Source organism: Onychomys torridus, chromosome 16, assembly GCF_903995425.1.
Source record: "Onychomys torridus chromosome 16, mOncTor1.1, whole genome shotgun sequence".
In the NCBI taxonomy this organism is placed as follows: Eukaryota; Metazoa; Chordata; class Mammalia; order Rodentia; family Cricetidae; genus Onychomys; species Onychomys torridus.
The window spans coordinates 54,120,090-54,147,116 of record NC_050458.1 but is presented as its reverse complement, the minus strand read 5'-3'; the positions used below and the strand labels follow the sequence as shown (position 1 = coordinate 54,147,116).

Genomic DNA, 27,027 nt, shown 5'->3' with positions numbered 1-27,027 from the left:
CGCCCCGGCCGCCGTCGGCTTCACCCGCCCAAAGGGTTGAGCTGGTCCTTGAGCGTGAAGTAGTGGGCGGAGCAGCGCTCTCGGGACCCGCCCCACGCCGGGTGAACCAATGGAAGCGTGTTGTACAGGGCCCCGCCTACACGGGAGGGGCAGAACTGCGCAGGCGCACGGAGCGCCCGGGCGGGCCGGCTGGCTGGGAAGATGGCGGCGGAAGCCCTGGCCAGCGGCGCTGCAGAGGAGCGGGCCGGGGGTGTCCCAAGTGTGCAGCTTAGGGCCAGCGCCGGGCCATGAGCGCGCCGCCATCGAATCCTCGAGCCGTGGAGCCCGCCTGCGCCCCTTGCCATGGCGCGGCTCGCGGACTACTTCGTGCTGGTGGCGTTCGGGCCGCACCCGCGCGGTGAGTGCCGAGGCTGAGCGCCCAGGGACGAGCTGGGGTCTGAGGGACTGGGACTGAGGACTCGAGGCTGAAAACACCCGGCCGGAGGCAGTGTTAGAACTTGGGGCTGAGCTCTCCGGGCCCGCGAACGGAGGCCTCCGGGGTTATTGGCCACCGTGGCGTCCGGGGTAGCTCGCGAGGACCCCAGACTGTTTGGCCCGTGTAAGGGCCGTCCTCCCACACCTGGGCACCTGCATCGGTCTCCCGAGGTGGGCAGGCGCGTGTGCCCCAGCGCGGGGAGGTGGGAGGGCCCTGCTGCAGTTCAGTCTCCCCGATTCCAAGTTGGGTGGGATGGGCGCACCCGCCTTGGCCGACTGCCGCTGGCTGTATCTGGGAATTTCACAGAGGGGGGCGGAACGTTGGTTTTCCAGCTTCTCTGACCCAGTGCTCGTTCTGAAACCTCAAGCACGCTTGGTGGGGTGCAGTGGAAGGGGAGGGGTTCAGAAGCTGCTAAATGGATAGGTGGTGGTTGAGCTGGACTTCAGAAGAAAGTGTCAGACTTGGAGAAGAGCATTCCTGGTGCTCGCCCTGCTGTCCAAGCCTGCAAGCGAGGCCCTCCGTGGGGGATCAGTGTGGTGATTGGTGCTCATGTCTAGGAGGCCCTGCTCTGGGGTTAGCACCTGTGTCTGAGAGCCCTTCAGCCCAGGGGGTAGGAGAAAACGGAGCCTGACAGTGACATCAGCAACAGCCATGGAGACAACAGTGTTGGGGTGTTGGCTAGAATCGTCAGTGTGCCAGGCCCTGCACAACCCTTTGTGTGTATGATCTCATTCCTCCCAGTAGCCCACTGAGGTTGCCTTGCTGTTGCCCCTGTCTTTAGAGTAGAATCGGGCACAGAGAACTTGAGTGCGGTTCTGGGACAGAGACTGGGGACTTGCAGTCTAGCTGTCAGCTTCCACCTGTAGAGGGGCAGTATTTTAGGAACAGCTGTGTGGCCAGACTAGGAGCCCTCAGTTCCTAGAGGTCATGCCTCCTACCATGTTCTTCTACCATCATCTCCTCCACACAGTTACCCTGCTGCTTCTCAGTCACTGTCACCATTTAGGACCTAAACTTTGCTCTTTGCCTTTCTTCTTGCTGAGTCTTCAGTAGGACTATCCCTTTGTTTAATGTCCACATGCTGGACCCCAGACCCACCGGGAAAACTTCGTCACCATCATCTTTCTCTGGAGCCCCTCTTCAGTACCCTCTCACTGAGCACCTCCTTCTCTCTGTCCTCATGTATTCAAGTCTGTATCTCTTGGCACTCAGTCGTGAGCATCTGTCTTTCTCTCCAGAGAGGGAGTTCTCAAAAGCAGAGACCACACTGTCTTCATCTCCCTGTCCTGTTCGAGCAGGAGGCTTACCACCAGTGTTGTGCTGGCTCACAGAGGGAGAGCCTGGCCTCCAAGGCACATGTGAAGGTCAGCGAGGCTCCCTCTGGAACTGGGGTGCTGCTAGAGAATCAGAGAACAAAGCTGGCTGAGGGCTACTTTACTCTGAGGGGTCTAGGGCTGGGTGCGGGGCCAGGGCTGGAGGAACAAAATGGACTTGGTTGGTGGTGAGAACAGTTTGAAAAATGTCCCGTGAGGCAGAGACCAGCTCGGATAGGTGTGTGTGTGTGTGTGGGGGGGAGGGTGTTGAAAGTTGAGGGTGACATAAGGAGGTGTAGGTGGTCTCCGCGAGAAGCCTGCTGTGATACATGTGGACTTGCTGATAGAGCTACACAAGAGATAGGCACCTCTGACCTCTGAGCAGAACAGAATAGAAGGCTGAGGCCAAAGGTGGCTACTTGTCCTAAATGATGTGAAGGAGTAATTCTCAAATTACCCCTCATTGTGGAACCAGAAGGCCATGGAGTGTGACCCTCTAAGTGTTGCCTTCTAGGGTCACAATCGACGAGTTGCTGGCTAACCATGCAGCCTCGAGGCATTTCTTTGAGGAATCAGTCCAGAATTGGGTCACTGGGTGGGCTAAAGATAAGGGGTATTGGGGTTGGGGATTTAGCTCAGTGGTAGAGCACTTGCCTAGCAAGCACAAGGCCCTGGGTTCGATCCTCAACTCCAAAACAAAAAAAAGGTAAGGGGTATGTGCACCGGGAGCTAAAGACTCAAAGCTGAGGAGCACACTGAAAATTAGTTTGTTGTGGAATATTACTTTAACTATGTAAAGATGTGTCGCATTTGTTTATGCTGCATTTGTTTAACGTGTCAAGATGTGTTGCTTTCCCTGCCTATAGCACCTGATTGGTCTAATAAAAAGCTGAATGGCCAGTAGCAAGGCAGTAGAGGGATATATGGGGCTGGCGGGCAGAGAGACTAAATAGGAGGAGGAACCTGGGGAGGGGGGGAGGCCCAGGGCCAGCCAGCCAGGCAGCCATCAGCCAGACATGGCTAGGACACAGAGAAAGAAAGAGAGGTGAAAAGCACCGAGGCGAAACGTAGATGAACAGGTTGATTTAAGTTACAAGCGCTGGTGGGATGAGCAGAAGGTGAGTATGAGCATTCCTAACTAACAAAAAGCCTCTGTGTTGTGATTTAGGAGCTGGTTGGTGGGTTCAAAGAGAGCCTGCTACGTCAGTTGTCCCTCTTTGTCACTCTGTTACTACTTAGGCCAGGCTTGTGCTCTGTCTGCCCGCTTCCTCATCTTGACATGGGATGAGTCCCGTTCATCTACGCTGCTACGAGGCTGCTGTCAGGAGCACTCACAATCAAAGCTACAGCACAGGACGGGCTGGGTAGCCGGTGTGTGCACATTGCTAGGCGGGTGCCTCTGAAGAAGGGGAAGGACCCGCTGTACTGGCTGCCCTAGGACATTGGGGCGGGGATGCAGGGTCTTTTAGGGTGAGGAGTATGAGGGAGAGGGTACCTTATGTTTGTTCTGAAGCAGAACTTTTTCTTTGGAGCTGCTAGGTATAGGACCTGGGTGCTGGATGCCTTTTTAAGCTGTCTAGGTTGGGTCCAGAGTCTTACCTGAGGTAGCGTCCTGGTTGCTAATTGTTACAGTTGGTGACCTCTCAGGGAAAGTAGACAAGGTTACAGACAGTAAATGGCTGGGCTGTGTGACCCTTCCACTTTAGACTCTAAAGTGTAGAGGATGCCAGCTGGCACAGCATAGGCCCCTCACCAGGTGAGTCAGGGAACACCCTGTGTGTGCCTTGTCTTATCACTGAACTAGACACCTTTCTTAGGATGAGGACCAGACAGCTTAGCTTAAGACCCCTTGCCCAGCTCCCAAAAGTGGTCAGTTAATTGTTGTAGCTTGGCCAGTGCTCAGTTATCAGACACTTTACCTGGCCTAAGCCTGGCAGGTACCCTCCTCCTACTGCTGGGGAGGAAGAGCTAGATCTCCATCATCCGAGAAAAGGACTTCTGTTCCATGACCTGGCCTCCTTCAGTCCTGATGATAATGAGGTGGCCACATTCTTGGGCTCCATCTGTTGTCCCCACCCATGGCCCTGCCCTCCCTCTGGATCAGGTTGGGGCTGTTTGGGATGGCTGCAGTTCCCTCCCAGCCCCCCACCCCGGGAGTTTAAGGGTCCACGGTTTTGCTGAGGTGGATTAAAGCTTCTGTGGTCTGTTTCTGGATTGGGGACAGGTCAGAGAGGAGAACTGGAAAAGCTGTAGGCTCCCTTTGCACAGGTCCTCTGCTGCAGCTCACCTAGGGCATTGTCTTCATCTTGAAGTCTGATTGTGAGAAAGCAGGAAGGTAGTATTCTTTTGTTCCCTTTTCCTAGAGCGGGGGCTCCTTAGAGACAGCAGCTACCTGGTGCTGTCCAGCGCATGTGGTGAGGTGTGCGGTGGGTCAGGAGAAGCTGCCGTTCATTCTTTGCCTTCCCACAGTGCATACTGTCCACGGCTGGCCCTCCAAGCATCGGAGCCTGGCACTGGTGATGGGGTGCTGCCAGCAGATGACAGAATACATGGTCTGTGTTCTGCCACTCAGGCCCCCAGCCTGCATGGCCCTGGTTGCTGGAGGAAGCTCTTGCTGAGGTGCTTTGAGTACAGGAATCCCAATGTATTTTCCTAGTATGGGCCTACCCAGCCTGTGGGTTCAAGGGTGGTGAGGGACTTCCCATCTCTGCTTCAGTGGGCCTTGGTGTCTATCCACCATAGGCTTCCCAAAGAGCACTGCTTTGCAGTGTCTGGCTGTAGTGTTGGGATTAGTCCCAGCACTGGTGGGTTAGCGAGGGAGGGTGCTCGTTCTCTTCTCTACCCAAAGTGGGCAGTACTTTGGTGGGTCAAGTATAGCCATTGAAGGTTACTCTTGTTGCCAAAAGGTTTTAGTGGATGACGGACATAGAGGAGCATGGTAAAACTCCTCACCTAAACGCAAGCCAGCAGTCTGGGGTCTCAGAGAAGCCAAAGGAGAGAGTTACAAGTCTTCTTCACAGTCCTGTTGGGAGGGCCTGCTGTGCCTCAGGGCTCCGGAAGTAGTTCTGCACTTCTGACTGAGGCACCTGTTTGTTTGTGGGGTTGGCTTGGGCTGGGTGTGGGGAGGATGGTCATATAGCTGACTACATGAGTTCAACAAGCCCTAATTAGGCTGTAGTCTGTGCCATGCACAGGACCTTGTTGTCTGGTCAGGCTACTGACAGGTACACCAGTTGCCCGGAGACGGGCTATACTTGTTGGAGGGAAGGCTTCAGGGTCCTGCTACAGGCCCCCCGATTTAGGTTGAGAGTGGATAGCAAGCTTCTTAGAGGAGGAGGCACTAGACTGAGACCTGATGGTCAGATCCTGGGCTGTTGAAGGTACAGAGAAGGTGCTCAAGAGAGATGACCACTAGGCTATCTACCCATCTACCCTTATGAGGTAGTTGGAAGTCTCAGGAAAGGATCTCTTTAGAGTGTAGAACCCTCAGAAGAATTGAAGACTAGTGGGAAGTGGGAATTAAGATTTCACAGGATGAGAGATGCTGGCAATGGATGATGACCATCCTGTGCCCATTCCCCTAGGAGGAGAGGCTGCTAAAAACAACCCTCAGAAGGCTACTAGCCCTTGTGGCCTTGGGAAGGCTGCAGAGCAGAGGTTGCTCTCCCTGTCTGCACACCCCCCTTCCTTCCTCCGCCTGCTGCCTCGTGGCAAGAACTGGGTGAGCCCTGGGTGCCAGCCAGGGCTGGGCCCAGATGGTGGTTTAGGGCCGAGCACAAGGAGGCTCTTGCTTGAGTGGGTGGGGGGAGGAGCCACAACTGGGGGAGTAGTTTGTGTGTGCGCATGTGTGTGTGCTTGTGTGTGTATGTGTGTGCATGCATGTGTGTACATGATCATGTCTTTGTGCATGCACTGCCCAGGCCTGTTGAGGGTGGGACCTGAGGGACCCCCTGGGGGTTTTGTCTTGGTGGGACAGGTGCGTGGGTGTGTGTAGGTAGGCATGACACCAGCAGACACCTGTCCCTTCCTTGTCTGTTGCCTGTCGCCTGCAGGGTGTTGGTGGTAGGAGGAGGGGAGCAGGAAGCTGAGGTTTTCTGAGTCATAATAGGCCCCTGCACCCCACCACCTCCAGCTTAGCAGCAACCTTCGTAGTATTCACATCCTTGATATTTCCTCCATGGGTCTAGAGGGATGGGTGATCTCCCATGGTTGCAGCTGAGTTCTTTTGCTTTTAGGGGACCTGGGGATTGTGTCCTGTTGTCTTGAGCTTGTGTGTTCAGCACAACTGTGTCTAAGTGTAGGTTGGGTGGATGTGAGGCCATATTCTAGCAGTCCCATTGCACACTGAAGTATTCTGGGACTTAGGCTAAGGTGGGGAAGACCCATGAAAAGACTTCTTTTCTTTTTTTTTTTGAGACAGGGTTTCTTTGTGTAGCTTTGGCTGTCCTGGAACTAGCTGTGTAGACCAGGCTGGCCTCGAACTCACAGAGATCTGCCTGCCTCTGCCTCCCGAGTGCTGGGATTAAAGGCGTGTGCCACCACCGCCCAGCATGAAAAGACTTTTATGTTGAACACCCTCCCCTCACGACCTGCTTCTGCTGCTTCTACTGGTGGGAGTGTCGTCAGCATTGAGTCTGGTCCCTGTAAAGGATGGGAGAGCACTGTGCCCTGGGGATCTTGAAGTTGTTTATGTGAGAGGCAAAAGTGAGGACACCTGTCTTTCTTGCCATACCACAGCAGTTCTCAACCTATAGGTTTCGACCCCTTTGGGGATCACATATCAGATATCCTGCATATTACATATTTCCATCCTGATTCATAACAGCAGCAAAATTACAGTTATGAAGTAGCAATGAAATCATTTTATGGTTGGGGGTTCACCATAACGTGGAACACCATAACAAAGGGTTGCAACATTATGAAGGTTGAGAACCACTGCCATGCCATGTTCCATCTTCCATGAGTATATGAGGCCAATGAAGTCGTCATCATATGTCATCATTGTTACCACCACTTTGCCTCCTGATTTGGTAGTTTAGGAGTGAGCCCCAGGCAGGGACCTTCACTCCACCTACATAGACTATACTTAGAAGTACTTTCCTTGCTGGTACAGACAGGGGCCTGGGAGCTCCAGCGTTCAAAGGGGCAGGTCCCTGCTAAACTCTTGACTTCTGAGACATGTGCTCTGGGAGGAACTTGTGCTCTGTGGATAGGTAGCAATTTGGAGTTATGGTTGGTGTTTCCACCTGTGTAAGAGAAGCTGAGGCTTGAATTCCACACAGGCATGGGCCCAGGGCAGACAGGTGACAGGGACCACCAAGGTACCCAGCGTATATCCAGACATGCCCACTGTCTGGCAAGGGGTTGAGGGCTAAAGCTGCAGGTTGGCAGTCAGGGAAGATGTTGAGTTAGCTACAAGTACTCTGCTCCCCCCTGAGAGGATCCTATACAGTGAAAGATTAGGCTGGGCTGGCAGGTGGGAGGAGAGGTCTGAGGCCTTCTCCATCTTCCTTATGGTGGCCTATCTGTGCAGAAGTATGTTTAGAGAATGGTAGATCTGGGAGCCTAGGCTGACCTGGTGCCAGATGAGAGGGAGCTGTTGCCATCCTGGGCCAGTCTTGACAGTAAGAGGGGTCAGTCGGGGGTGGGGATGGTAATTGGGAGGGCACTCTGACCACCTGCTCTTGTTCTCAGGGAGTGGGGAAGGCCAGGGCCAGATCCTGCAGCGCTTCCCGGAGAAGGACTGGGAGGACAACCCTTTCCCCCAGGGCATTGAGCTGGTGAGTGTGGAGGCCTAGCATAGGGGGTGTCAGGTCCACTGGGGGTGGGCAACTGTCCTGACAGGCAGGCTGTCTTGCTCATGTCACTGTGTCCCTTGTAGGCTTCACCCTAGATGGTAAGGCCAGAGCCCTCCTTCCAGAGGACTAAGGCTAGGAGGTTAAGGTGTTCCCTGGGTAATAAAAAGGTGCTTTGTATACCCTGCAGCTCCAGGTCCTGGCAGGGCAGATGCTTGAGGGCAGGTGGTGAGGGAAAGGGGGTAATTCTTATTGTAGGTGTGGGTGCAGACACTAACTGCTGATCCCTCCCTGTAGTTTTGCCAGCCCAGTGGGTGGCAGCTATGTCCCGAGAGGAATCCACCAACTTTTTTTGTGGCTGTCCTTACCGACATCAACTCTGAGAGGCACTACTGTGCCTGCTTGACCTTCTGGGAGCCAGTGGAGTCCACACAGGTCAGTTTAAGCTCTGGTGTGCAACATGTGAAGCTGAGCCTTGATCCATGGCCAGCTTGCTCTACCTCTGGGGTTATGCTTCTGTTGGGGAAGGCTGGATCTGAGTCACCTCTGTCTTCCACTTGGGCTCATGGAATGACTCGATTGAGAACCAGGAGGATGGGTTTCTGTCTGCAGGAAGTGGTGTGCAATGAAGATACCACAGAGAAGGAGGAAGAGGCAGATGAAGGAGGCCAGGCCCGGCTGTCGTCCACAGCACCAGCCCAGCCGGGGCAGCTTTTTGCTCCAAAGACTCTGGTGCTGGTGTCTCGACTGGACCACACGGAAGTGTTCAGGGTGAGGAGGGCCACCATAGCGGCAAGGCAGTACGTGGGGTATCCCTGTCAGCTGTACCACTATTCCTATCTGGTTGTTGCAGAATAGCCTTGGTCTCATCTATGCTATCCATGTGGAGGGCCTGAATGTATGCCTCGAGAATGTGATTGGGAACCTGCTCACGTGTACTGTCCCTTTGGCTGGGGGATCTCAGGTAGGTCTTGGAGACAGCTGGGTGGCTACAGGCCCCCTGATACGGTCATAGGAGGTGGGGGTGGGTGCCTGTTGGGCACTCATATCCCTGCCTGGCCGAGCACATAACCCAAGGCCTTAGACACTCCCTTCTGCTGGTGCTGTGTCTGTCGGCTCCTCTTAGCCCTGTCTACTTACTTGGCTTCGTACCTTTACCTTTGGGCCTGCCTTTTCAGTCTCTGTCCTCTTGATCAAGGGGTGTGTGTCTGTCTCTGGATGCTGTTGTCCACTATCCTCCTGTTTCTTACTCTGTGCCTTGTGTCTAATGGTGTCTCTCTGTCTGTCTGTCCTGTGCAGCTGGACTCTGTTGAGGAAGGAGCGGTATGGATTCTTTGTTTCTTCTGCCCACTCAGGCCCTGCCCCAGTCAGATCAGAGGCACCCCCCCACCACCACCTTGAGTTTTCTCCGCAGCACTGCTCAGCCGGAAGAGCAGGGCGTGACCTTTCCCTCCAGCCGTCAAAGCCAGTCCCATCTCAAGACCTGTCAGCTTACCTGGGGCCAGGTGCTCAGAGCTGACACCAGCTGCCCACACCCTAAGCTCTGGTCATTTTCTTTCTACAGAGAACCATCTCTTTGGGGGCTGGTGACCGGCAGGTCATTCAGACTCCACTGGTAGACTCACTGCCTGTCAGCCGCTGCAGTGTGGCCCTACTCTTCCGTCAGCTGGGTGAGACTGCCTCTTATACCCCACCCCCAATTTCCTGTTCTGGGACCAGCGGTCAGAGGTGAGGGTGCTCCCTGTGTCCTGGAGCAGGGCCTCTGGCCCTCACCAACCCTGTCTTCTTTCTTCAGGCATCACCAATGTGCTGTCTTTGTTCTGTGCTGCCCTTACTGAGCACAAAGTCCTCTTCTTGTCCAGGAGCTACCAACGTCTTGCAGATGCTTGCAGGGGCCTCTTGGCACTGCTGTTCCCTCTCAGATACAGGTGCTTTTCTGCCTAGCCCTTCTTCCTGGCCTCCCCGGGCCCTCGGTCTGCCCCTCTGTCCTCTGGGGCTTACAGTGTCTTCTGGGTCTGTTGCAGCTTCACCTATGTGCCCATCCTGCCAGCACAGCTGCTGGAAGTCCTCAGCACTCCCACGCCTTTCATCATCGGGGTCAATGCAGCCTTCCAGGCAGAGACTCAGGAGCTGGTAAGGGCTGGGCTTTGTGTCTGCATCACTGCCTAGGCTTGCTGATCTCTCACCACTTGCTCCCTTTGGTGCACAGCTGGACGTGATTGTTGCTGATCTCGATGGAGGGACGGTGACTGTCCCTGAGTGTGTGCACATTCCACCCCTGCCAGAGCCACTACAAAGCCAGACCCACAGTGTTCTGAGCATGGTGAGGGTTGGGGCCAGGGTGGGGCTGGAGCCTTGGGCTTGTGGGAGCCATCACCTGACAGTCAGGGAACCCAGAGCCTGAGGTCACCATGCAGTTGTCTCTGCTCCTGTCTGCTTCCACAGGTCCTGGATCCCGAGCTGGAGTTGGCTGACCTTGCCTTCCCACCCCCTACAACATCTGCTTCCTCCCTGAAGATGCAGGTGAGGGTCACTGCTGCTTTGATACAGAGATTCCAGTGCCTCTAATGGCCAAGCTGATGGTACTCAGACACTCGGCTTACCTCCAAGCTGACCTCAGGTTTCTGTAACCTAGGCAGGAAGGAGCCTAGGAACGGAGGAGCTATACAGATAGTTAGGTGTGATGATTGTGTCTGAGTCAGTACAGTGAGCCAGTTGGGGCCATGGACAGGAGCTACTGTTCAGCACTTGTAGGACTCACTTGACTGCACTGTAGGGAGAGGCAAGGGGGGCAGCAGGGGTGCCTGGGAAACCCTGTGCCTGGCTGTGAATGGGGATAGAGAGAGATACTTGAATGGAGCAATACCTTAATTGACTTGTTCTCTCAGGACAAGGAGCTTCGTGCTGTCTTTTTGCGGCTCTTTGCTCAACTATTGCAAGGTTACCGCTGGTGCCTGCACATCGTGCGCATCCACCCAGAACCCGTCATTCGTTTCCATAAGGTAGGCGCTGGGGCTGGGGCTGGGGCTGGGGCTGGGGCTGGGGCTGGCTCCGGCTCCGTGGATCCATGACGAGCTAATTTCTCGGTGTTCTCCCAGGCAGCATTCTTAGGCCAGCGTGGGCTGGTGGAGGATGACTTCCTGATGAAGGTGTTGGAGGGCATGGCCTTTGCAGGCTTTGTATCAGAGCGAGGGGTCCCTTACCGTTCCACAGATCTGTTTGATGAGGTACAGCCCTGCCCTTGCCTGTCTGCCTGTCCCTCCCCAACCCGCTCAGCTGACCCTCATCATCTTACCTCCTGTCCTTAGCTGGTGGCTCACGAAGTAGCGCGGATGCGTGCGGACGAGAACCATCCCCACCGGGTCCTGCGCCACGTCCAGGAACTAGCGGAGCAACTTTATAAGAATGTATGGTGGGTGACATGGAGGGCATGCTGCCACTTTGGTCCTGGCCCGCTAGCCAATGCCTGCCTGTGTTCCCTCAGGAAAACCCATACCCAGCTGTGGCAATGCACAAAGTGCAGAGGCCAGGTGAGGCCAGTCACCTGCGGCGGACTCACCGGCCATTCCCCCGGCTAGATGAGGGCACAGTTCAGTGGATTGTGGACCAGGCTGCAGCCAAGATGCAGGGTGCACCCCCAGCTGTCAAAGCTGAGAGGAAGACCACTGTGCCTTCAGGGCCCCCCATGAGTATGTAACTTGAAGGGGAGACAAGCTGGTTTAGGATGGGTACAAGGCCAGGAGTTAAAATGAGCATGTCCTGTCTCTTTAGCGGCCATACTAGAGCGGTGCAGTGGGCCTCATATCAACAGTGCACGTCGCCTGGAGGTAGTGCGGAATTGCATCTCCTATGTGTTTGAAGGGAAAATGCTTGAAGCAAAGAAGGTGAGCCTTGTCAGGTGGAATCTCTAATCTGGGCTTGGGGCAGCAGCTCTTCAGAGACTTGATTCTTTGTTCTAGTGTGCTAAATGCTGAGCCTGTGCAGTGGCTGGGTGGATAGGAGGATGCTCCTTTGTCTGAGTGGACAGCAGTGTAGTGTACACACTATATACACTGTAGACCTGTCCATACCATGGACTTTTGGAGTGTTTGTTTGTTGGGGGAGTTTTTCAGACCCAGTCTTCACAGCCCAGGCTGGCCTGGAGCTCACTATCTAAGCCAAGTGGGCTTTGCCATTACTCTGTCCGGCCCCCTCAGTGTTGGGATGGCGGCATGAGCCACCCGCCTGGCTTGGTGCCTTCATAATCTTCTTGTGTGCCATTCTGCCCCTCACTGTGTTGGCGAACCCCTCTGGGGTTTGAATGACAGTGGGTGGTGTTGCTGTGGGGCTCCCTCCAGAGCACTCAGCCACACTTGCTTGGGAGCCAGCACCGTGCATGCCTTGTGTCTCTGTCCTCTCAACTGTCACCTGTGGAGCTGCTGGGTCCGCTGGAGGCTTTAGTCTGTACTGGTCAGTGAAAACCAGAGCCTGAGCACACCTGACTTAACATCGGCTTTTGGGCTTTGCTGTGCTTGGAGCCCGGGCTTGGCCGTCTCCACTTTGACGCTGGGTGAGGATCTACCCCATGCTGCCTTCTGTTGTACATTTCCCCTTGTCTCTGCCTCCAGTTGCTTCCAGCTGTGCTCAGGGCCCTGAAGGGGCGAGCTGCCCGTCGCTGCCTGGCCCATGAGCTTCACCTGCATGTGCAGCAGAACCGTGCGGTTCTGGACCACCAGCAGTTCGACTTTGTCGTCCGCATGATGAATTGCTGTCTGCAGGTGAGGCCAGCCTGCGTCTTACCAGAGATGTCACGTGGGTGGGTAGACATGGGTTCTCTAGTGTCCCCGAGACTCTGGCAGTTAGGAGAGGCTGTGATCATGGGGTGAGAGTGAAGGGGGTGCAGGGGTCTCTCCCATGTGATGGGGTTGGGGAGGTCCACAGTCTGTGGACAAGGGGGAGCTGAAGGGAGCCCTTGTTGGAACTGACTTTGAAACCCGAGGCAACAGTCCCAGGTGGCAGTGGTGGGAGACACTGGCCTGTGATGGCCAGAGAGATGGGATTGGGTCTGGATGCTCTCCGAGAGGGCGCCCTGTCACTGCTGCTCTGCTCACAGGATTGTACTTCCCTGGATGAGCATGGCATTGCCGCTGCACTGCTGCCCCTGGTCACAGCTTTTTGCCGGGTGAGTGTCAGGAGGGTGGTGGGACGAGGTCTCCTCTCTAGTCTATGCTTGCCTGTGTGCTCATGACCTTTCCACCTTCCTTCCTGTAGAAGCTGAGCCCAGGGGTGACACAGTTTGCGTACAGCTGTGTGCAGGAGCATGTAGTGTGGAGCACACCGCAGTTCTGGGAGGCCATGTTCTATGGGGACGTGCAGACCCATATCCGGGCCCTCTACTTGGAGCCTTCTGATGATCGTGTGAGCTCCTCCCAGGTGTGCAGGACTTCTTGGGCCTGAGCCGGGTTGGGGGCAGGTACCTTAGTCCCGGCTTACTCTCGCGGTGCCATGACAGGAGGTTGGGGAAGCACAGTCTCAGGATGATGAACGTTCTGCCCTGGATGTGGCTTCAGAGCAGCGGCGTCTATGGCCAACCTTAAGCCAGGAGAAGCAGCAGGAGCTGGTCCAGAAGGAGGAGAGCACTGTGTTCAGCCAGGCCATCCACTATGCCAACCGCATGAGCTACCTTCTGCTGCCTCTGGACAGCAGCAAGAGCCGGCTGCTGCGGGAACGGGCAGGGTTAGGAGACCTGGAGAGTGCCAGCAACAGCCTGGTCACCAACAGGTGGGGGCGGGGGTGAGGGCTGGGCCAGGGGTAGCTGTGTGGCGGGGGTGTGGTGGTGCTGGTGCCCACACCCCCCCTCCTGGCCCAGCATGGCGGGCAGTGTGGCTGAGAGCTACGACACAGAGAGCGGCTTTGAAGATGCAGAGACGTGTGATGTGGCTGGGGCCGTGGTCCGCTTCATCAACCGCTTTGTGGACAAGGTCTGCACAGAGAGTGGGGTCACCAGTGACCATCTCAAGGGACTGCATGTCATGGTGCCAGGTATGGTGGTCCTGGGCAGGGGAGTTCTCCTCAGGTATGGTGGCTGCAGGGGCCCAGAGTATGAGACCTGCTCTCCCCTAGACATTGTCCAGATGCACATTGAGACCCTGGAGGCTGTGCACCGTGAGAGCAAGAGGCTGCCCCCCATACAGAAGGTAAATGGTGGCTGACAAGCTGTGGGTACCTGAGGACTGGGCTGTGCTCTAAGTTTCTGCTCTGTTTGCTGAACAGCCCAAGCTGCTAAGGCCACGCCTGTTGCCTGGTGAGGAGTGTGTCTTAGATGGTCTTCGAGTGTACCTGCTGCCAGATGGGCGTGAGGAGGGTGTGGGAGGCAGTGGAGGGGGCCCTGCACTACTCCCAGCCGAGGGTGCTGTCTTCCTTACCACATACCGCGTCATCTTCACGGGGATGCCTACTGACCCCCTGGGTAAGCCTCTGGACTTTTTTCTGTGCCTCCCCAGCTCTTGGAGTAGATAAGACTTTCTTTGCCCTTCCCTTTTCTCAAAGAATCAAAGCCCTCTAGGAGATAGGCCCATGACACTCCTTCCCTACCCACCCAAGACTTCCATATCTGGTACCCTGAGACATGTGCCCTTTTCTTCTCCCCTTTCACTCTGCTGGACCTGTTTAAGTGGGGGAGCAAGTGGTGGTCCGCTCCTTCCCCGTGGCTGCATTGACCAAGGAGAAGCGCATTAGTGTCCAGACCCCTGTGGACCAGCTTCTGCAGGATGGTCTGCAGCTTCGTTCCTGCACATTCCAGGTCAGTAAACTCACGTCTGCTGCAGCTAGTCTGTGCTCTATAATAGGTTCCTGCCAGTGGGTTGTTGACTTGGGGCTGTCACATTGGCTCTCAGCTTGGTATCCTCTGACCTTTTGAAATAGTGGCCTCTGTGTATTTGTCTTTTTTTTTTTTTTTTTTTAAGATTTATTTATTACATATACAGTGTTCTGCCTGCATGTATGCCTGCAGGCCAGATGAGGGCACCATTACAGACAGTTGCTGGGAATTGAACTCAGGACCTTTGGAAGAGCAGCCAGTGCTCTTAACCCCTGAGCCATTTCTCCAGCCCCCGTGTATTTGTCTTTATCCTTGGGGCATTGACCTTTTGAGTCCGAGTTTTGAGTGTACTGCCTAAGCTGAGACCTCATCAAGTAGCCACTGAAATTTACAGTTTATACACATTGGACCCTGAGTTACATGGCCATGGTGCCTTTCTTCAAAGGCACTGTTTGCCTGCCTCTGTGGTGTTGCATGCCATAAGAAGGGAGCCTGTGAACTGAATGCTATCTGACTGGGGAGGAGCCTGGTAGCCACTTAGAGCCCTGAGGGTTTAATTGTCTGACCCAGCTGCTGAAGATGGCCTTTGACGAGGAGGTGGGATCTGACAGTGCCGAGCTCTTCCGTAAGCAGCTGCACAAGCTTCGGTACCCACCAGACATCAGGGGCACCTTCGCTTTCACACTTGGCTCAGCCCACACACCCGGCCGGCCGCCACGGGTTGCCAAGGACAAGGGCCCTTCACTCAGGTATGGAGTTGGGTCCCAGAGCCAGGGCAGCCAGGTGCTTATTGTACACCTAGCATAGTCTTCCCTGGACTTCCTGTCCTCTCAGCTCTGTTGGACTTTTATACCTAGAACCCTGTCCCGGAACCTGGTGAAGAACGCTAAGAAGACCATTGGGCGGCAGTATGTTACTCGGAAGAAATACAACCCCCCTAGCTGGGAGCATCGGGGCCAGCCGCCCCCTGAGGACCAGGAGGACGAGATCTCAGGTGGGAGCAGGGTCAGGGAAATTTGTGTGTTCTCTCTCAGGGATGGGTCCCATGGAGGCTGGGGCCTGGGTTGGTGGTCTTTAGAGATGGTCCCCAACTATACTGTTTGCAGTGTCAGAGGAGCTGGAGCCCAGCACACTGACCCCGTCCTCAGCCCTGAAGCCCTCTGACCGTATGACCATGAGCAGCTTGGTGGAGCGGGCATGTTGCCGTGACTACCAGCGCCTTGGACTAGGTACCCTGAGCAGCAGCCTGAGCCGGGCCAAGTCTGAGCCCTTTCGCATCTCTCCTGTTAATCGCATGTATGCCATATGTCGCAGGTGAGGGCTGGCCAGGACACGCCAAGAAGATTTTGCCAGGGCTGACTAGGGTGGTAGGCGGTACTTGAACACCTTCCTTGCTTGCCATGGGTCCTAGCCATGGATCCCGGAGAAACAAGGAGCATGGGCAGGAGGTGGAGAGAGGGTTGGGCTGCAGGTTTGGTGGAGACACCCAGATAAGCATAAAGTGCCTTTGGCCTCCAGATTCTGGGAGCCGTGGGTTTGTTCCATTGTGCTCACCCTGTTGGCTCTTCTTACCTACTCTGTGGATAGGCAAGGGCAAGGCCTTAGAGCTGCCCTCCTGATACCTCCAACTCCTACAGCTATCCGGGATTGCTGATTGTTCCCCAGAGCATCCAGGACAATGCCCTGCAGCGAGTATCCCGCTGCTACCGCCAAAACCGCTTCCCTGTGGTCTGCTGGCGCAGTGGGCGCTCCAAGGCTGTGTTGCTACGCTCTGGGGGCCTGCATGGCAAGGGTGTTGTTGGTCTCTTCAAGGCCCAGAATACCCCTTCTCCAGGTACTCCTCCTTTGTTCTGCCTATGTCTGCCTACCCTGCTTGTCCAATCTCCACCTCCTTCAGCTCCAGCTTCTCCTTTCTCAGGCCAGACCCAGGCAGATTCCAGCAGCCTGGAGCAAGAGAAGTACCTGCAGGCTGTGGTCAGCTCCATGCCCCGTTATGCTGACTCTTCAGGACGAAACACACTGAGTAGCTTCTCCTCAGCCCACATGGGTGGCCATGGTGAGAGGGTGCTTTTGGGTGAATGGTAGCCGTAGAGCAAAGAGGACTTTAGGCTGTGGCAGCATTCATGGTGGGCTAACCAGCAGGGGGCAGAAATGACTTTATTGTGGATGTTGGGTATGGGACAAAGAGGGACTTCTCTTCGTGTTCTGGGACAGGGCAGGAATACTGCCCAGACCAGGTAGGTGAGTGTCCTGAGGCCCTCCCTCCTCTCACCAAAAGCCTGTCCATTTCCTCTCCTCCCTTAAACCAGGACATCTCCCAGAGGTCTCTAGGTCCGACAGGTGCTCCATCCATACCTAGCTGTGTTTGCTGGCCTAAAGCCCTTGGCACATCCCTCAGGACATTTTTCATCCTGCCTCTCGCCTATCCCTTCCAGCTCTCACTCTGCCCACTAGGTGGCCTTCATGTTCTTCTGTCCTGGCTAATTGGATCTTGTCTGCCCTGCTCTCGATGTCCTTGTCGTCCCCCCCACAGCACCCTGCACACACTAAACGGGGTGCCGGGCCCACCTTCTTCCCATGCTGACCTCTGCTTGTGAGGCACCCACAGTTCCTTGCCTGAGAACTGCTATCATGATTGTGTGCAGTGTCTTGTGTTGGTATGAGCTGGGTCTGTTGTCTGAAGGTGGCCTAGAGATCAGGTGTGTGCCTCTGGTACTGGTTGAACCCCTCTTTTGCTGCCTGGAACTTGCTGCCAGCTCCAGCTTTGGGCTGACCGTGTTTACACAGCTGTCTAGGTGGCAGTTCTAAAGAGTGATACCACGTGTGTGCTCTTGACGCCCCCATGGGGGCAGATGACCTGTGTCCAGCGGTGGTTGGCGAGTGAACTGTGGGGTATGGGCACTGCTCTTGTCTGGTGCATTCTCAACGGCCTGCCTGGTAGATGCTGGGGTCCTTAGCAGTTGATTCTTTGATGTACAACTCTAGCCGCTAACTTGCATGCCAAGCCCAGTGTTTGTCAAGCTGGGTCCTTGTGCTTGGAACTCTGTCTCAGCACTGGGTGTGGCATCTGCCAGGCTCTTGAGTCATCTTACCAAGCTAATGTGACAGTATCACTTGGAAGTAAGTTGCCCCAGTCCATCTTGTCTGCTTAACAGGTGGTGCTGTGTGCCAGGCCCACACAGTCTCTCCCCCACCTTGAAGTTGTGGGGCTATGTTTTCTCTTCTGGGATCAGCTTCTGAGAGCATAGTGGGACTGGTGCCTTTTTTAGGCTGGTAGCACCTCCCTTGAACAGAAAGAGCCATCTTATGGCCCAGGGTCCTTAAGTTTGTGTTGTCTATCTGGTTCCTGTAAGCTGACTACCCAGGTCTATTGTTCTTTTTGTTGTTGTTTCGAGACAGCATTTCTCTGTGTAGCCCTGGCTGTCCTGGAAATCACTCTGTAGACCAGGCTGGCCTCAGACTCACAGATCCACATGTCTCTGTTTCCCATGCGATGAGCTTAAAGGTGTGAGCCACCACACCAGGCCAGGTCTATTGTTCTTGCCTGCAGCTGTCTGTTCTTCCCTCTCTCTGTAGCCTCTCTACCCCAGGCCTCTTTACTCCCTGTTGAACCCTTGGTTCTCATATGTACTTACCAGTTTGTCAGTGATCTTCAGGGCAGCAAGTTGGCTCTCATGGTCATTAGGCAATACCAGTCTGGTAGATAAGCCAGATTGACCCATGTTGCAGTTTCCTGAGAATACCTGATTTCTGTGTGATTTTTCTTCCAGAAATTCTGAGTGGCACCTTCAGGCAGCATCCTCCCCTCAGAAAGTATCAGCCTGCACCTTCCTGAGTCCCCTGAGCATCTCTAGCCTTCTCTAGTGCTACTGTTGCTACCTCTGGTGTTGTGAATTCAAGGTGTAGGGCCACCTGTCCTGACTGTCCTGTGATGATCAGGAGTCTGCTTTCCCTCAGCCCTACTTGGATTTCCAGCTTGCAACCTAAGTAGTCTGATGCTGTCCACAGCAAGCTGGGGAATGCCATCTGTAATGTCAGAGAAATCAGGGTGTGGAAGACTGGCCTAGAGCTTGGCCCTAGTGACCCTTGCATTGGATGGGGTCATGTTGTTTTGCCCCAGACATTTTTTCTGTGTACTGCATGAGGCCTCTACCTAGTCAGGGAACCTGAGATATGACTCAGGCTCCTCCCAGACACTGCCACATTGTCCTAGGCTGTAACTGTGGCTGATGCAGTCCTGGGACTCAGACCCACTTGTGTTTGGGGTTGAATTGCCTTTCTATCCCTTGGCCTTCTTTCCTCTTCTTTCTGTTGCCTCTAGGTCTCCTCCGGGCAGAGGCCCTCAGGTTCCTCTTGTGTTTTGTTCTGGGTGTATGTTGAACACTTCTGTCAGGAATTGTCCATCAGATAGTCCCTGGCTTAAACTAAAAGAAAGAGGGTCTAGGAAAATCTGAAGACAAGATTGCTTGGGGCTGTTTGAAGAAGAGCCCCATACTGGAAAGCCCGACCCTTCCCAGTATCACAGGCCTCTATGCCTAGCTGCCCCTGGTGGGAAGGACCTTTGCCTGCACACACAAGGGCCGATCCTGTTGCTGACCCCTGGGAGTGGGACTTGGTGGGAGCCTCTGGCAACCCAGGCCTGGGACCAAACCTGAGCCTTCTCTCTGCTATGCCCTCAGTGCCCAGCCCCCGAGCCAGGGTCACCACGCTGTCCAACCCTATGGCGGCCTCGGCCTCCAGATGGACTGCGTCCCGAGGTACCGTACTGGGGCTTTTCCCTTACCTGCCACTGATGGCCCCTAGTAGGAGTATGTCTTGGGCACTAATATCTCCCTCCACACCCAGCACTAACGCCCCCTCTGTGAGAGACTAGCACACCTGATTCCCTAGCCCTAGTTACTCACCTGCCCAGCCCCTGAGCCCACTCCAGACACTAACATAAGACACTAACGTAACACCCCCTCCCCATGTGCCTCAGCATCTGTGTGTTCCAGCCCTGCTCCCTCTCATGGCCTGCCGACCACTCTGCCCTGCCTGGAAACTCAGTCCCCTCCCTGGAGGCCAGGCCCAGCCAGCCCCAGGTAAGTGGTGCCCTGACCTCAATCTCGTGCTTACTTGGTGTGTCCTTTGCAGGTAAGTGGAGCAGTGTCCGAGCCAGTGGTCGCAGCAGTGGACTTGGTGCCGATGTGGGCTCTAGGCTAGCTAGCAGAGATCTCCTCAGCACCCCCCACACCAATGGAGCTCCACCCGATTCTGGCTTTCTCCGGCCACAGCGGGCGGCCCTTTACATCATTGGTGACAAAGCTCAGCTTAAGGTAACTGGGGTAGGGCACAGGGCCAGGCAGGGAGCACGGGGCTAGGTTTGGCTCACAGCTTTTCATTGGCCTTCTTCCAGGGTGTGCGCCCAGATCCCCTGCAACAGTGGGAGCTGGTGCCTATTGAGGTGTTTGAGGCAAGGCAGGTGAAAGCCAGCTTCAAGAAACTGCTGAAGGCCTGTGTACCTGGTTGTCCTGCCACTGAGCCCAGCCCCGCCTCCTTTCTGCGCTCACTAGAGGACTCAGAATGGCTGATTCAGGTCTCTGCACTGCCTCTGCCTCTCTGCCCATCTGGGTGCTAGGTCTGCCTCTAGGTCTGAGTTTTCTTGTTTGATATGTTGGGTACTGGGAGGAGGGTGAGGTGATGTGTACTTCCTATGTAGTATCATAGCATCTGGGCGGCAGCTGATGGTCTGGGCCTATTCGAAGTTGGGCAGGGCAGCAATGAGAGGGATGTTGGAGCCTGTCTGCTGTGTGTGTGTGTGTCGGGGGGCTTGATCTCCACTGTGGGATTTGGCTTGTAGACAGGGCCCTCTGCGGCTTTGTCCTTTCTGGAGAATGGAAATGGGTGTTGTGCCATTGGTGCCCGGTGACAACTAGAGCACTTAGGGATGGGACTGCTGGGCACCTGAAGGGCAGGGACTTACTCTCTTTTTGGGACAGGGTCTCACAGTGCAGTGCTGGCTGGCCTAGAGTTTGTGGCAGTACGCGTAGGTGCTGGGATTACAGCATCTTCTACCACACCCAGCAAGGACAGGGACTACTGAATCTGCCTCCTCGTCACGGGGGTTTGGGGAGGGGTGGGCAGGCTGGAGGAACAGCGCATACATGACCAGAGCAGAGCAGATCGTGTCCATCCAGTGCTGGAGGGACTGCCGGCCTTAGAAGGACTCTGGCTGTGTGAGCTCTGGGACCCGACTGGCTGTAGTGTCCAAGGGTCGCCTGTCCCTGCAGATACACAAGCTGCTGCAGATATCAGTGCTGGTCGTGGAGCTGCTAGACTCGGGCTCCTCTGTCCTGGTGAGCCTGGAGGACGGCTGGGACATCACCACTCAGGTACATGGCAGGTGCAGGGAAGGGCTGGGGTCCTCAGATGCTCTTCTGACCTCTGGGGTGCTGGCGGGGGGGTCCTCAGATGCTCTCCTGACCTCGGGGTGCCGGCAGGGGGGGTCCTCAGATGCTCTCCTGACCTCTGGGGTGCTGGCAGGGGGGGGGGGGTCCTCAGATGCTCTCCTGACCTCGGGGTGCCGGCAGGGGGGTCCTCAGATGCTCTCCTGACCTCTGGGGTGCTGGCAGGTGGTGTCCTTGGTGCAGCTCCTCTCGGACCCCTTCTACCGCACTCTGGAGGGCTTCCGCCTGCTAGTGGAGAAGGAGTGGCTGTCCTTTGGCCATCGTTTCAGCCACCGTGGGGCCCACACCCTTGCTGGGCAGAGCAGCGGCTTCACACCTGTCTTCCTGCAGTTCCTGGACTGTGTACACCAGGTGGGTAGGTAGGCTTGAGGTAGGCAGGTTTCTGTGGAGGTAGGCTGGAACGGTTCTTCCCTAACCTGACCTCTGACCCACTACTTCATGCAGGTCCATTTGCAGTTCCCCATGGAGTTTGAATTCAGTCAGTTCTACCTCAAGTTCCTCGGTTACCACCATGCATCCCGCCGTTTTCGGACCTTCCTGCTGGACTCTGATTATGAGCGCATTGAGCTGGGTATGTAGGGAAGAAGGAGATCTGGGGCAACTCTCTGGGCTGGAGGGGCCTGAGCTCAGTGCTGCTCTTGTGTAGGGCTGCTGTATGAGGAGAAGGGTGAACGCAGGGGCCAGCTGGCATGCAGGTCTGTGTGGGAGTACGTGGACCGGCTGAGCAAGAGGACCCCCATGTTCTACAACTACACATATGCACCCGAGGACACAGAGGTAGTGAATGGGGTCCGGCTGGGGCAGCAGCCCCTGCATGGCCTAGCTTCTGAACCCAAGACTTGCTCCCAGGTGCTGCGACCCTACAGCAATGTGTCCAATCTGAAAGTGTGGGATTTCTACACTGAGGAGACGCTGGCTGAGGGCCCCCTGTATGACTGGGAGCTGGCCCAGGGGCCCCCTGAGCCTCCAGAAGAAGAACGGCCTGATGGAGCTGCTCCCCAGAGCCGGCGCCGTGTGGTATGGCCATGCTATGACAGCCGTCCTCGAGTCCAGCCTGACGCCATCTCACGCCTGCTGGAGGTGTGTGCTGCCCCAGAGTAGGGCCTGGTCTTTTTCCTCTTCCCACTTGTTGAGACACCAGGGCCACCTTACCTGTGCATAGGTGCGTGTGTCCCTTGGGAACTAGGGTGGCTCTGACTCTGTCTACTACCATATGAACTGCTTGCTTACTTAGGGTAGTTGTGGTTCCTAGGTCTCTGTCCCATGCTAATAGATATTTGCAGATAGTAGTGATGAGAAAGCATTTGTCAAACACTCTCAAGACCTTTGCTCTTGGCACGTGTGTCCCTTGACCTGGTATATTAGTCATCTTTAGTCATTGTGAGGAAATACTGGAGATAGGCTAACTTACAAGGTAGAGAAATGCATTTAGCTTGCAGTTTTGGAGGCTCAAGGGCATGTACTCATTTCTGGTAAGTCTCTAGGCTGGGTCACATCATGGCAGAGTCTCCCAAGTTCTCTGTGACCCAAGGACCTTCCACCAGGCCCCACCTCTTAAGATTGCATTACTTCCTATTCTGTTACCCAGGTACCAAACTTACTTTCCCATGGACCTTTGCGGTACAGACTGCATCTACCCTATGGTACCTTGCTTGAAGTAACTTAGGCAACTCCCAGGCATCAGTGCAGGCAGGGTTTCTCAGGAACCATCCACCTCTGCTTAGTCGTCAGTGAGTAGTAGCTCATCTGAGTTCCAGCTCTGGAGCTTAGACGTCACCATCACCTCTCACTTGCCATCTTTTCTGAGCACATCTGCTCAGGAATCAGGGCCAAGTGAGCTGTGGTAGTTTGTTGGTGTGTGGTACCTGGGACAGTGTACAGGGTCCTGTCTGTGGCCTGGCCTCCCTCACTGGTTCATCAGGGGCTGAGCAGTCAGAAGGGTGTGGGCCTCAGGTCCCAAGCAGGAAGGGTGTGCACTCCTCTGTGCTGGCTGAGTTTCCTTCAAGATTATTTGAGCATCTCAGGATCTTAGAGGGACCTGGTCCAAGGGGCTTATTACTAGAGGAGGGAGGGAGGGAGGGAGGGAGGGAGGGAGGGAGGGAGGGAGGGAGGGAGGGAGGAGACAGTCAGTGCGTTTTGTGAATGAAGGTATGGAGGACGATAGTGGAGAGATCAGAAGAATCCTTTATCTCTGTTGTCAGCTCCATCTGATGTTACTGCAGCCACTTAGTTTTTCTTTGGCATGAATGCACATAGTGTTTTGCTTTTGCTTAGTTAACTTTGTTTTAAAGAAGTTTAAAATGAGAGAAAAGCTTCCCTTTTTTTTGCCATTCTCAGGGTCTTTTCTTTTCCGGTACCGAGAATTGAACTCAGGACCTTACATGTGCTAGGCAGGTGCTCTACCACTGAGGCAGAACTGCCACTTGATGGGGTTGGTTGTTTTGTTCTGTTCTGTTTTTTGAGACAAGGTCTAAGTTATGCTAGCTGGGTACAATTTGAGATCCTCCTGCCTCAGCCTCCCCAATAGTTGAGAGAACAGGTGTACTCCAATCTGGTCTCTAGTAATCACTTTTTTTCTGTGTATATCTAGTCTAATCCCAGTTCCTTTCAGTCCGAAAAACTTGCGATATGTCCTGTAATACAGGTCTGCTGGTCATACGTTTCCTCAAACTTTGATTGATTGGTCTGAAAACGTCCCTCCACCTCCTTTCCTTGTGGTGGTGGGGTAGAGGAGTGAATCAGTTCTAGTGCCTTGTATACACATGGCAGATGCTCTGCCACCGAGCCATGTGCCCTTTGCCTGCCTATTTATATCATCATCTACCTACCTACCTAGCGTCTTTCAAGTGTGGTGGTGGTGTTTTGGTTTGTTGGTTTGAGGCAGGCTCTAGCCCAAGTTGACCTGGAACTCACACTTTATTCCAGGCTGGCTTCAAACTCAGTAATCCTTCTGCTTCGACCTCTGAGGTAGGGGTTAAAGGCAAATGCCACTGTGCCCAGCTGCCTTGATTCTTTCAGACAGGTCTTGTAGCTAAAGAGGGCCCTGAGCTCCCTTCTGATCCTTCTCTTCAGCCTCCCCAGTTTTAGGATTATATTTGGGAACTACCACCTCAACTCTCAATTATTTTTAAGAGAGAGTATTGCTGTGTTTTCCTAGGCTGGCCATGAACTCCTGGGCTCAAGCGATCCTTCTATTTTTATTTTAGCCTCTCGGGTAGGTAGAAGTACATGGGAAACACGGCCTGGTTTTGCCTCCCTGCTTGCCCTCCTTTCTCTTTCTTTCTGTTATTTAGTGGTGTTGGACACTGAGTCCAGAACTTGGTGCCTGGGCAGCAAGTGCTCTTCCATGACTACACTACACCCAGCCCGTATGCCATTGTTGTTAAGGGTGTTTTCTCTGAATTGAGAATTCAGATACGGCAGCTTTTTACACTCCAGCCCCCACTGAGAGAATACTAATTAAACCCACACACTACATTCAGTTTTATGATACCGTTACATTGTTTTCTTGCCTGCATTACTTACACTGTAATCAGTGTTCATTCATATCCTCATAAACTATATAATATCATTTTTATTTTTATCATTTGCAATAGGGTCTTGCTTTAGAGCCCTGGCTAGCCTGTAACGCACAGAGATTGGCCTGTATCTGCCTCTTGATTACTAGGATTAAAGGCATGTGCCATCACTGGCATATATATATATATATATATATATATAAATTTTAACTACATTTACTTATTTAGTATGTCTGTGTATGTGTGTGAGTGGAAGGTCAAAGGTCTGCTTTCAGGAGTCAGTTCTCATATTCCATCATGTGGGTCCTAAGGCTGCACTTCAGTTGGCAGGCTTGGCGGCCAACATCTTCACTGGGAAGCCATCATGCCCTCCCAGTCTGGAGGTTTTTGCTGTTGTTTTGTTCTTAAATATTTTTTAGATTGAAAAAATTATTTAGGGTATGAGTGTTTTGCCTGCATTTATGTCTATGTATATATACCATATATACCATATATATGCCTGGTACCTACAAAGGTCAGAAGAGGGTGTCGGATCCCTGGAAGCACAGATAATTGTGACCACTATATGGATCCTGGGCATCAAACCCAGCTCCTTTGTAAGAACAAGTGTTCTAAACTGCCGAGCCATCTTTCCAGCTCTTGGATGTTTTTTGTTCACCAATTCTCCCCAGGAGCTGCAACGGTTGGAGACAGAGCTAGGCCGACCTTCTGAACGCTGGAAAGACACCTGGGACCGGGTGAAGGCTGTGCAGCGCCTTGAGGGCCGGCAAGATGGGCGTGTGAGTGGGGTGGGGGTGGAAGGCTGGCCGAGGACCACCAAGTATATGTGTTGCCAGGAGATGGAGGCTGACTGGCCTTGATTCTGCAAATGTCTGCTGTAAATCAAACAGTGAAGGGGAAGATGAATAGGAAGCCCACTTACACAACTTAAGTAAAGCATAGCTCTCTGAACAGATGCAGATAGGTTTCTTCTGTATCCCAGAATCTAATCAATATTTATACGTATAATTCAGCTATCATTTGGCTTAAAAGGGCTTATTGGGAAATGTTAGCATTTATACTATTTTCTACAGAGAAAATAGTTTACTGTTTAAAATAACCCTGAACTTTTCAATTATAACCTGTTTTTATGTTCACAAAAAAGGAAGAACCCCTCCCTTCTGCTTCCTCCAGGGTACCTCTAGCTCACTACTGGTGTCAGCTGTGCCTCACCACCGCCGCTCGTTAGGTGTGTATCTACAGGAGGGGCCTGTGGGCTCTACTCTGAGCCTCAGCCTGGACAGTGATCAGAGCAGCGGCTCAACCACATCCAGCTCTCGGCAGGCTGCGCGGCGGAGCACCAGCACTCTGTACAGCCAGTTCCAGACAGCAGAGAGTGAGAACAGGTGTGAGAGGCTCCTCCTGCTGCACAGCCACTTCTGGACGGGGATGGCCACACATGACTGAGTCGTGGGGCTGGGTTCTCTGGGGAGCTTTAGTTTAAGGAGGAGAACGTGTAGAAGCCATGACAGCTGCCTGAGCAGAGGACAACATCAAGAGAGGTTTGGCTTGTCCAACTGGTGACTCTGGCGGGGCTGAGATGGAGCTAAGGAGCACCATGAGACTGCCACTCGATGAAACTGAGCCTGGGGCATTTTACTCTGGTTGCCGCCAGATTTGACTAAGTGTTCCTCTTCTTTGGGAGTGTTTATGTCACATGGGACTGCTTTCCCAACACCCTTAAAGTTCTGGTGTTTGGGACCCAGTGTGTTCACATGTTGACTATAGAGAGACCAACCAATCATCTACTTTCTAGAGGTAGTCCCCCACCTGACAGTTAATTTGGCTCTAATTCTGGTACAAATGCAGGTCCTATGAGGGCACCCTGTACAAGAAAGGAGCCTTCATGAAGCCCTGGAAGGCCCGTTGGTTTGTCCTAGACAAGACCAAGCACCAGGTGAGTGATGAGTGGCAGGGACAAGGGAAGCAGATGGAAGGTAGGCCTGTCCTAACTCTGTGCCTCTTACTCCTCACCCCAGCTGCGTTATTATGACCACCGAGTGGACACAGAATGCAAGGGTGTCATTGACCTGGCAGAGGTGGAAGCTGTGGCACCTGGCACACCCACCATAGGTGCCCCTAAGACTGTTGATGAGAAGGCCTTCTTTGATGTGAGCCTCTGCCAAAGGGTGGGGAACACCTGGGGCAAGGGGCTTGGAGTTGTAGGGTCCGTGGAGTCAGTAACTTGCTCTTCCCAGGTGAAGACAACACGTCGCGTTTACAACTTCTGTGCCCAGGATGTCCCCTCGGCCCAGCAGTGGGTGGACCGGATCCAGAGCTGCCTGTCGGACGCCTGACCCTCCCCGGCCCTGCCCGGGCTGCTCTGCTTCCAGTCGTTACAGACCACTAGGGGTGGGCAGGGCCGCCCCGGCCATGTTTACAGCCCCGGCCCTCGACAGTATTTGAGGCCCTGAGCCCCCCAGCACTTGTGTGTACAGCCCCCGCCCCGCCCCACCTGGCCAGCTCTAACTTATTGTGGTGTCATGGCTGAGCCGTTTAGGGACGAGGCCATGGTACAGCCCTGCATTGGGCTTGTAAATAGTCCACCCCACCCGGCCCATCAGTGTGCTGGCCCTGGCCGGCTGGCTGTACTGTTGTTTCTAGAACCAGAGTCTATATAAAGAGAGAACTAACGAACACAC

At 54.3% G+C, this 27,027-nt stretch overlaps 1 protein-coding gene across 5 annotated transcripts; it reads left to right on the top strand.

The window, feature by feature from the left end:
* The first annotated feature begins 147 nt into the window (after window positions 1-147).
* On the top strand, window positions 148-27,027 carry Sbf1 (SET binding factor 1). Of its 5 annotated transcripts, XM_036208822.1 has the most exons (42): window positions 171-397; window positions 7,483-7,568; window positions 7,881-8,018; window positions 8,196-8,354; window positions 8,437-8,547; window positions 8,883-8,906; window positions 9,148-9,253; window positions 9,379-9,511; window positions 9,608-9,716; window positions 9,793-9,906; window positions 10,029-10,106; window positions 10,472-10,585; window positions 10,682-10,810; window positions 10,892-10,990; window positions 11,068-11,272; window positions 11,355-11,467; window positions 12,191-12,340; window positions 12,676-12,744; window positions 12,834-12,995; window positions 13,075-13,343; window positions 13,432-13,604; window positions 13,686-13,759; window positions 13,836-14,031; window positions 14,237-14,364; window positions 14,953-15,131; window positions 15,240-15,376; window positions 15,489-15,696; window positions 16,020-16,216; window positions 16,301-16,438; window positions 19,062-19,139; window positions 19,516-19,697; window positions 19,778-19,957; window positions 20,652-20,753; window positions 20,994-21,179; window positions 21,273-21,399; window positions 21,475-21,605; window positions 21,678-21,908; window positions 25,018-25,125; window positions 25,520-25,731; window positions 26,195-26,282; window positions 26,365-26,496; window positions 26,584-27,027. In XM_036208822.1, exons 1-42 carry the CDS (start codon window positions 343-345, stop codon window positions 26,680-26,682), a joined length of 5,709 nt encoding a protein of 1,902 aa, XP_036064715.1. In that variant the 5' UTR covers window positions 171-342; the 3' UTR covers window positions 26,683-27,027. The 5 variants fall into 5 exon arrangements, with proteins under 5 accessions (XP_036064716.1, XP_036064718.1, XP_036064715.1 ...); XM_036208823.1 differs by lacking the exon at window positions 8,883-8,906 and having other exon boundaries at window positions 148-397; XM_036208824.1 differs by lacking the exon at window positions 19,062-19,139.